The following is a 10,512-nucleotide window of genomic DNA, read 5'->3' as shown; positions in this document are numbered from 1 at the left end:
TCCCTACATTCCTTAGAGATCTGTGAGGAGGAATTAAGAGCTGAATTGTTGTACGAGACCACTTAAAAAGATTTGTGGGAAAAAGTGTATTTCAAGGGAGTGTAATATTACCTTGTTTTCTTTATCTGTTCACCCTTCTTTCAGATATACTTGACTTATCAGAGTGAGTAAGGTGGCATGAAAAGGCAGCATAGACCTGTTTTACCATACATGCCACAAGATATTTGTTTTACTCGCAGATGAAAAATTAGAATTTGGTATTATTAGAACTATATGTATATTCATATACATTTATATTGGTATGTATGTGTGTGTGTGTGTATATATGTATATATATATATATATTTGAATCACAAATCCTAGGATTTCAGTACGTTAGTCCTTTTTTTTTTTTTTTTTTGAGGGGTTTTTGCTATAGAGCATGTGCACTTGCCAGAAAGACAGAGACAGAAAATGAGAAACCACCCCCACCCCCGGGGGGATGACCATGCCGCAACCCCTTCTTCTCCATTTTCCTCTTGGGATCTTGGGTACGCATGCACAAGCACATGACATGAGTTTAAGCCACTGGGTCCAGGACTTGAACTGTGGTTGACTACATTGGGAGTCCAGTGATGTAGCCATTACGCCAACTGCTAGTCCCCCATTAGTCCTTTTTTTTTTTAAAAGATTTTTGTTTTTTTATTTAACTTTTTAAATAAATAATTAACTTGTAAAATTTGACCAGAGACGGACAGAGTGAAAGAGAGAGGGAAAGTGAGAAATCAAGCTGCCACAGGTCCAGGACTCTAACTGTGGTCAGCCATGTGGGAGTTCAGCGCCATAACCACCACTCCATCTACCGGCCCTAAGTACTTTAGTCCTTCTAAAGGATAGTTTTCTGGTTTTGTTTTTTAAAATTCTAATCTATATGGGCTGATATTCTATAAAATTATGTTTGGATGTTGAAACAATGTCAAATTGCTACAAAAAGTTCTAAATGCGTACTACTGTCAATCACTGTACTTAGACTGGTAACAGTCTGCACTGGCACCAACCTGGACCACATTTGCATTGCACTGACGTAGCAGAGGCCATAGAGTCCACTGTATTCCTATAAGGAAGGCCCCATGTTTGGATTCCAGGTGGCCTGAACATACCAGGTGCACCATGGGCATGCCTCTGATTCGGTGGGCTGGAAGTTTGGTGGGATATCATAGTATGATGAGACTCTTGTCGGAGGAACCTCTGTCTCCCTCCTGCTTCATGAAAATAAACTTAAAAATGAAAATTTAAAAAATAAGATTCATTTTTAAATAAGGGAATTTAGCAGTGAAATGAGGACAAGGAAGATAAAGCCAGTGGCCATTTATTTATTTATTTTTTTACTCATGATTGAGCATATACATACACATGTGAAAGTAAGAGGCAGAAAGAGATGAGCGTCCTCCACGTGGTGTGCCCATGCTGCAGCCACCCTCCAGTCCTTCAGCCCCTTGGATTATAGGCACTGATGCATGTACCCAGCGTATTTCAGGCTGGCCAAACCAAGTTGCCATGCGGGATCCAGCTTCTCCTAAGCAGCAAACTCCTGATGTGCAATGGAACCAGCCTGCCACTGACCATTTAGAAGGAAAATAGTTAACATTGAATTTTTTTTTTTTTGGAGAGGTTTTCGCTATAGGGCGCGTGCGCTCGCCAGACAGACAGAGAGAGACATAGAGACAGAAAGTGAGAAATCACCCCCCAGGGGGGATGGTCACGCCGCAATCCCTTCTCCTCCATTCTCCTCTTGGGATCTTGGGCACGCACGCACACGCGCCCGGCGTGAGATTTAAGCCACCGGGTCCGAGACGTGAACCGCGGTTGACTACGTGGGAGTCCAGCGACATAGCCATTATGCTAACTGCTGGTTCCCAACATTGAACTTTTTTGAGTCCATGCTTTTGGACTGTCAGAAGAGTCATGATGTATTTTTGTATGTTTTTCTATGCAAAATAAGTCATGACTTTTCCAATAACCCAGTAATTATCTTTAGTTACAGTACTATGATTCTGTTAAAAGAGTGAGCGAGGGAGAGAGAGAGAGAGAGACCTGGGTTAATGGTCTAATACAGAGGTTGACTAACTTTTTCTGTAAAGGGCTAGATAGTAAATAATTTAGGCTCTTCTGACCAATGCTACCTTTGCAGTGTGAACACAATTCTAGACAATATGCAGACCTATAAGCATGGTTGTGTCCCAAGAGCTCTATTTACAAAAACTGGTGGTGGGCCTGACTTGGCCTGTGGACCATAGTTTGCCAGTTCCTAATCTAAGATATTGTGAATACCTCTTGGCAGATCATGAATATCTTGGCATATAGAGTATAAGGAATGAGTTTTTTTCCTGCTGTTTCTTAATACTCATTGAGTTATCAGGCCCATGTCTGTGTCCAGCTAATTTTTCTTTGGTATGTGATGAGTAGAGCACAAGACCTAACTTACGACAGTACTTCACAAAATGTTTTGTGGACGCTGTACAGATGTCTACCCTCTTTCACCACAGATGGGTTGACCACGTTGATCTAATCTGTTTCTTCTTTTAATTCTGAAATTGGTCCATCTCCTCATAGGAAACCCAGAGGTTCTGTGAAAAAGTCCATGAGGCGATCAAGGCCATTATTGCAGTATACTATTCACTTCCCAAGGATCAGGGTAAGCCCCTATGTCCTCATACGTGTTGTGTTTATAGGATAGAGCATTGCTAATATGGTGGGTTATGTACTGATATTTTTATCTTTCCTCCACTTGAGTATAAGATTCAATCCATTGGGGCCAGCGGGTGGCGTTGTGACTAAGGGGCTGGACTCCCACATGATTGGCCATGGTTCAAGTCCTGGACCCTGTGGCTTAAAACTCACACTGGGTGTGTGTGTGTGTGTGTGTGTGTGTGTGTATGTGTGTATGTATATGTGTGTGCCCAAAATTTCCAAGAGGAGAATAGAGACAGAATTGCCAGGGTGTGGCCATCCTCCTAGGGAATGGTTTCTCATTCTCTCTCTCTTCTTCTTTCTCTGTCTCAGGTGAGCACACATGCCCTATTATAAAAATCTCTTCTAAAAAAAAAGATGCAGTCAAGGATAATTTTATAATGTGAGTGACCTCTGTAAACGAGCCATTATGCCATGGACAGAGGCGCAGTGTTCCTGTGACTGCCTATCTCCCCGGCTTTGCACGACTTTTAAGGTTTTTCATTCTCAGTGGCTCCTTCCTCTCCAACCTGTTCTACCCACTGCAGATGCTGGATCTTAGCCCCTGCCCAGGCCCTGCCTTCCCTACTGTCCTCCATCCATATTAGGCCACACCCCACTTCCAAGCTCCCTGAGAGATTAAATGGTCTCCAATCCTATCTGTAGATTCAGGCTTTGACTATAATCAGACCAAAATTATAACTGAATACATAGCATGGATCTTCAGAGTTATTCACAAATAGTTTGAACTTTAAGTGTTTCATCCACAGTTGTCAAGGAACCACTGTCCTTAATGAGTGAGTACATGCTGTCATGGAAAGGTTTTGTTCCAGATCTCTTTTGGAGAACAGCACTGAGAAATGGAGGGAGGGGCAAAAAAATAACATGAGGTGGTTTTTTTGTGTTGACCTTTCAGTTAAAGCTTGTGGGTGCTTTTCAACAATTTGAGTAGTTGACATGTAAATATTTTCTTGAAATTATTTAAAATCATACTGTTTCTGTTGTTAAAGAGTCGCAAACAAATTATACAAAATTATAAGAAATATTTTGAACATTATCTTTGAAATTTAGTATTTTGAAATTTTTTTTTCTTTTTTTTTTTGGAGAGGTTTTAGCCATAAGGCATGTGCGCTCGCCAGACAGACAGAGACAGAGAGACAGAAAGCGAGAAATCACCCCTCAGGGGGAATGGCCACTCCGCAATCCCTTCTCCTCCATTCTCCTCTCGGGATCTTGGGCACGCACACACATGCACCGGTGTGAGTTTTAAGCCACCAGGTCCGGGACGCGAACCGCGGTCGACTACATGGGAGTCCAGTGACAGCCATTACGCTAACTGCTGGTCCCAGTATTTTGAAATTTTGAAAGTTGTTTCTTAACTGTCAAGAACTATGGTGGTGGGGGGACCAGCAGTTAGCGTAATGGCTATGTCGCTGGACTCCCACGTAGTCGACCGTGGTTCGAGTCCGGACCCGGTGGCGTTAACTCAATCTCTCTCTCTGTGTCTGGCGAGCATACGCGCCCTATAGCAAAAACCTCTCCAAAAAAAAAAAAAAAAGAACTATGAAGTATGAGTTAAAATTTTTTGATACATAAAGTAAATGATTGTGGAAAAATGTAACAAGAAAAAAAAAACATGTGGATGTACACTCCTTCATAGTGCTGTAGTGTTTAGACTCTGGCAAGTAGAGGGTGACTTCTAAAAAGAAGACCAGGCCAGTTACTCTCTGGTGTGTGGCCACAGGGATCACTCTGAGAAAGCTGGTACGGGGCGCTGCTCTGGACATCGTGGACAGCATGGCTCAGCTCGTGGAAGTCCTTATCATCACTCCAGCTCAGAGGTAGTGATGTTGCAGTTTGGGTTCCTTGCCTCGGGGGCAGAGGGACTTTTTTAACAGCAGAGTTGCTGATAGGTCAGAATGATGACCAACAGGAGGGAGCTTTTCAGGGGACCAGAATTGAGGTTATTGATGTATCTTTATCGATTCTTTTCCCCAGCCTTGAGAACAGTGACCTTATTTCCTGCAACAGTGTCTGGGTTGCGTGCCAGCAGGTGCCTCAGATTCCAAGAGGTGAGTGAGAGTGGGAAGTAGGCTTTGTTGGCCAAAGCAGAGAGACTTCTCATATCTATCTTCCAACCTTGTAATGTGAATGTATTTTAATTTATATAAAGAATGAAATATATATAGTTAGTAAAATACTACATGTATTTTACTAACATTAATACATATTCATGCTTTTTTTTTTTTAGGTTTTTGTCATAGGGTACATGCCTTCACTGGGGGGAGAGAGAGAGAGAGACAAAGAGAGGGAAAGTGAGAAATCACCCCTAAGGGCAGACGCCATGCCACAATCCCTTCTTCATTCTTGTCTTGGGATTTTGGCACAAGTGCACATGTGCCCAACATGATTTTTAAACTGCTGGGTCTGGAACTTAAACTGTTATTAGGCATGTGGGGGTCCAGAGGTTTAACCACCACACCACCTGCTGGCCCCCAATAGATATTATTTTTTGCCATTCTCTAGTTTTCAAACTCCCCTCTAGAGTAGTATTATGGGGCACACTGAAGCAGTTGTGAAGTAGAGCCAGCCACGCCAGAGGTGCGGTGATCACCTAAGAGGGTTGTGATGAGAAACACGTGACCATTTTATTTCTTCTGTGGTGAATAAACAAAAACTTGTTAACCCCTTGTCCAGGTACCAGGGGATGTAGTAAGTAGAATTTTACATTAAATCTCCACTGTTATTTTTTTTCTTTTTATTTGGAGAGGTTTTTGCTATAGGGGGCATGCGCTCGCCAGACAGACAGAGAGAGACAGAGAGACAGAAAGCGAGAAATCCCCCCCCCAAGGGGGATGACCATGCCACAATCCCTTCTCCTCCATTCTCCTCTTGGGACCTTGGGCACGCAGGCACACATGCCCGGCGTGAGTTTAAGCCACCAGGTCCGGAACTCGAACCACGGTCGACTACGTGAGAGTCCAGCGACATAGCCATTGCACTAACTGCTGGTCCCTAAATCTCCACTGTTGTTGGTTATTCTTAGCACTTCCATCAGTAGCAACAGTGTTGGTGGCCCTTTGCAGTCTTCAAAGGATTGCTGAGTTTCTCCTCTGTTTCTGATTTTTTCACTCACAGACAACAAGGCTGCAGCCCTTCTAACACTGACAAAGAATGTGGATTTTGTGAAAGATGCCCATGAGGAAATGGAGCGGGTGAGAGAACCTCTGACTTTGCTGGACATTGAGAGGCAACTCCATGACTAGTAAATGAAAACTGATTATAAGGAGATGTCCTGAGCACTGACCAGATAGGCCCCATCCTCATGACTGTCCTCTGTCTTCCATCTCCCACTTCCTGCTGGTGTGTGATTTAATACCACTCCTTTCTTTTCCATTGCTGGACAAGGAGAGCAAGAACAGAGTTTATGAAGTGATTTGATCCTGTAGCCATTAGTGAAGTGGCTGACTGAAGTTTTTAGACAACTCAGACATGGTACTAAAGTATAATGTGTGTGTGTGTGTGTTTTTTTTCTTCTCGTTCACATATGTTGTGGAATGTCTTAGGCTGTGGAAGAATGTGATCCTTACTGTGGCCTCTTGAATGACTCTGAGGACAACTCCGACAATCATGATGAAGATGATCTACTGGGGTTCCCAAGCAATCAGGACTTATACTGGTCAGAAGAAGATCAAGAGCTCATAATCCCATGCCTGGCGCTGGTGAGAGCATCCAAAGCCTGCCTGAAAAAAATTCGGATCTTAGTGGCAGAAAATGGGAAGAAGGATCAGGTGGCCCAGCTGGATGACATTGTGGACATTTCTGATGAGATCAGCCCCAGGTAAGCCCCAAGTCCTCGCTTGAAACGTCTGAACAGGAGCATTTCTATCTCAGCTTGTGCTGTCATTCCAAGATATTTTCCCCCAGTATTTTTATTTTGAAAAATTTCTAACCTACAGGAAAAAGTACTCTCAGTGAAACCTTTACATCTTTCATCTAGATTACCTATTGTTCGCATTTTTATTATATGTATACACACACACACACATACACACACATACACACATACATATGTATTTTTTATAGATAGATGTGTCATATTTTTTCTTGAACCATTTGAGAGTAGATCACAGACATCTATAATATTTCACCCTGAATAATTTAATATGTGTCTCCTAAGAACAAAGACATTCTTATCACAGCTAAGGAATTTAACATTGAATATAATAATATTATTAATATTCAGATATTTTGCCCCTAAAATATCTTACATAAACCCAGGGTTCTGTCAAGATTTCAGATTGCATTTGACTGCTACCATTCTAGTCTCTTGCAGTCTACAACAGTCCTTATCTTTTTTAGTCTTTTTGGACATAGACAGCTCTTTTTTTGAGAGATTTTGGTATAGGGTATGTACGGTCACCAGAGAGACACAGAGAGATGGAGAGACAGTGAGAAATCACCCCCAAGGGGGTGGCCACATTTCAGTCCCTTTTCCTCCATTTTCGTCTTGGGATTTGGGGCATGTGTGCACACATGCCTGGAATGAGTTCCAAGACACTGGGTCCAAGACTCAAACCACTGTCAGCCATGTAGGAGTCCAGCGACATAACCATTATGCCATCTGCTGGTTCCAACACTGACATCTTTTAAGAAACCAGGTCAGTTGACCTGTACACTATCCAATAATCTGGATTCATGTGCTTGTTCTCTCTTGATTATGTTCAAGTTAAACAGTTCTTAGTAAGAATATCAATAATTGAGTGTTTCATGTTTTTCACTGTATTATTTTGGGAAGGCACATGGTGTTGGTTTCTCATATTATTATTTTTTTCTTTCTTGTTGTTTTTGCCGTAAGGTGTGTGGCCTCACCAGAGAGGCAGAGAAAAACAGATAGAGGGAGAGTGAAAAATCACCCCCTAGGTGGAATGGCCATGCTGCAATCCCTTCTTCTCCATTCTCCTCTTAGGATTTTTAGAAGGCTTGCACATGTGCCTGGTCTGGGACTTGAACTGCTGTTGGCTATGTAGGAGTCCAAAACCTCAGGCTTCTCCCACTATTGATGGTACTAAATCTGATCACTTGGTTAATATGGTGTCCCCTTTAGTAAAGGTACCTTTTATCAAAAGATTTTAGTTTCCAGATTGCAGTACATTGAGCTCCATAGAGACAGCGCCGGGGCAAGTGAGAGCCGGACAGGCATTGGGCAACTCTGTCCTGCGGAGGAAAGATAACTAAAAATGGGCAAAGGAGATCCTAAGAAGCCAAGAGGCAAAATGTCATCATATGCATTCTTTGTGCAAACTTGCCGGGAGGAGCACAAGAAGAAGCACCCAGATGCTTCATTCAACTTCTCAGAGTTTTCTAAGAAGTGCTCAGAGAGGGGGAGGACCATGTCTGCTAAAGAGAAAGGAAAGTTTGAAGATATGGCAAAGGTGGACAAGGCCTGTTATGAAAGAGAAATGAAAACCTATATCCCTCCTAAAGGGGAAACAAAAAAGAAGTTCAAGGATCCCAGTGCATCCAAGAGGCCTCATTCGGCCTTTTTCTTGTTCTGTTCTGAACATCGCCCAAAAATCAAAGGAGAACATCCTGGCCTATCCATTGGTGATGTTGCAAAGAAATTGGGTGAGATGTGGAATAACACTGCTGCAGATGATAAACAGACTTATGAAAAGAAGGCTGCTAACAAGATTATGATGATAATAAAAAATAAATTTAAAAATAAAAAGAAGGCTGCTAAGCTGAAGGAAAAATATGAAAAGGATATTGCTGCATACCGAGCTAAGGAAAGCCTGATGCAGCAAAAAAGGGAGTTGTCAAGGCTGAAAAGAGCAAGAAAAAGAAGGAGGAGGAGGAAGATGAGGAAGATGAAGAAGATGAGGAAGAAGAGAAAGATGAAGAAGATGATGATGAATAAGTTGGCTCTAGCACAGTTTTTTTTTCTTGTCTATAAAGCATTTAACCCCCCTGTACACAACTCACTCCTTTTTTTTTTTTTTTGAGAGATTTTCACTGTAGGGCGCGTGCGCTCGCCAGACAGACAGAGAGAGACATAGAGACAGAAAGCGAGAAATCACCCCCCAGGGGGGATGGTCACGCCGCAATCCCTTCTCCTCCATTCTCCTCTCGGGATCTTGGGCACGCACGCACACGCGCCCGGCGTGAGTTTTAAGCCACCGGGTCCAGGACACGAACCGCAGTCGACTACGTGGGAGTCCAGAGACATAGCCATTACGCTAACTGCTGGTTCCCCACAACTCACTCCTTTTAAAGAAAAAAAATTGAACTGTAAGGCTGTGTAAGATTTTTTTTAAAACTGTACAGTGTCTTTTTTTTGCATAGTTAACACACTACCGAATGTGTCTTTAGATAGCCCTGTCCTGGTGGTCTTTTCAATAGCCACTAACCTTGCCTGGTACAGTATGGGGGGTTGTAAATTGGCATGGAAATTTAAAGCAGGTTCTTGTTGGTGCACAGCACAAATTAGTTATATATGGGGATGGTAGTTTTTTCATCTTCAGTTGTCTCTGATGCAGTTTATGCGAAATAATTGTTGTTCTGTTAACTGAATATCACTCTGTAATTGCAAACAAAAAAAAGTTGCAGCTGTTTTGTTGACATTCTGAATGCTTCTAAGTAAATACAATTTTTTTTACTAGGGAAAAAAAAAGATTTTAGTTTCTGTTGATGAACCCTACCTTTATCAGTTGTTAAATTTATGGTTTCATATCCACACATTTGGAATGAATTAACCTGCCCCATTCTGCAAAGCAAAGGTATCCCCAAGCACCCACCCTCTGCCATAGTCCCCAGTTTTCTTATGGAAAGGGATTGTATGTTTCAGTAATTACTGTTTAGATTGATTTTGTGTTGCCTCCCAGTTGCCCAGCTGAAGGAATTTTAGGCATTTCTGAGACAATTTCTTACTACATAATTGTATTACTGGAAACAACTGAAGTGAGCTTTGTTCCCTCTCTTTGTTAATGGTCATTTTTGCTTTCTGACCTTAGCGTGGATGATTTGGCTCTGAGCGTATATCCACCTATGTGCCATCTGACTGTGCGAATCAATGTAAGTATCAACTTTGATGAAATAATTACAGACCTAATTGGTAGAATTTCACTAATCACTAGTATTTTCTCTAATCTGTAGAGTACTTATTTATTTGCCACACTTGGATGCAAATTTCAATACATATAAATTTAAAAACTTATAAAAATGTTATATAAAAAGTATTGATAAGATTTTGTTAAACAGAAGATTCTAAGGGCTGACCCTGTGGCCTAATGGTTAAGGGAGCCAGATCCCACATGACCAATGTTGTGGTTTGAATCCCAGGCCCGGTAGCTTGGAGAAAACACCAGGCATGTGTGCATTTATGCCCCAAATCCTGACAGGTTGCAGAAATGAGGAGAAGGGAGTGTAGCATTGCTACACCCTACTGGGAAGTGGTTTTTCCTCTCCCTCTCTGTCTCTTTGCCTTTTTCTGGTGAGTACACATGACCTCTAGCAAATTAAGAAAGAAAGGAAGGAAGGAAGGAAGAAAGTCCATAATCCTGCCACTGTAACCTTTAGGGTTTTTTGTTTTTGTTTTTGTTTTTTTAGGTTTTTACCATAGGGCACATGCTCAACAGAGACAGAGAGAAAAAAGTCAGAAATCACCCCCAGAGGGGATAGCCATGCTGCAATCCCTTCTCCTCCATTCTTTTCTTGGGATTTTGGGCATGCATACACATGTACCTGGCGTGATTTTTTTTTTTTTGAGAGGTTTTTGCTATAAGGCGGGGGCATTCCCCAGAA

The 10,512-nt window shown here is 42.1% G+C and overlaps 1 protein-coding gene across 1 annotated transcript in view; it reads left to right on the top strand.

Annotated features, from left to right (window-relative positions):
- Positions 1–10,512, top strand: part of CCNDBP1 (cyclin D1 binding protein 1) — a gene marked incomplete at its 5' end in the record, with an annotated part of 14,033 nt that overhangs the window by 1,856 nt on the left and 1,665 nt on the right. Inside the window, 6 exon segments of the mRNA XM_014591677.2 lie at positions 2,593–2,674; positions 4,454–4,550; positions 4,708–4,781; positions 5,848–5,924; positions 6,276–6,550; positions 9,723–9,783. Of these exon segments, the coding sequence (XP_014447163.1) occupies positions 2,593–2,674; positions 4,454–4,550; positions 4,708–4,781; positions 5,848–5,924; positions 6,276–6,550; positions 9,723–9,783 (666 nt within the window).

This window comes from Tupaia chinensis, unplaced genomic scaffold, assembly GCF_000334495.1.
Source record: "Tupaia chinensis unplaced genomic scaffold, TupChi_1.0 Scaffold000605_1, whole genome shotgun sequence".
Lineage (NCBI taxonomy): Eukaryota > Metazoa > Chordata > Mammalia > Scandentia > Tupaiidae > Tupaia > Tupaia belangeri.
Note: the sequence above shows the minus strand (reverse complement) of the source record. Positions and strands in the feature narration are given on the sequence as shown.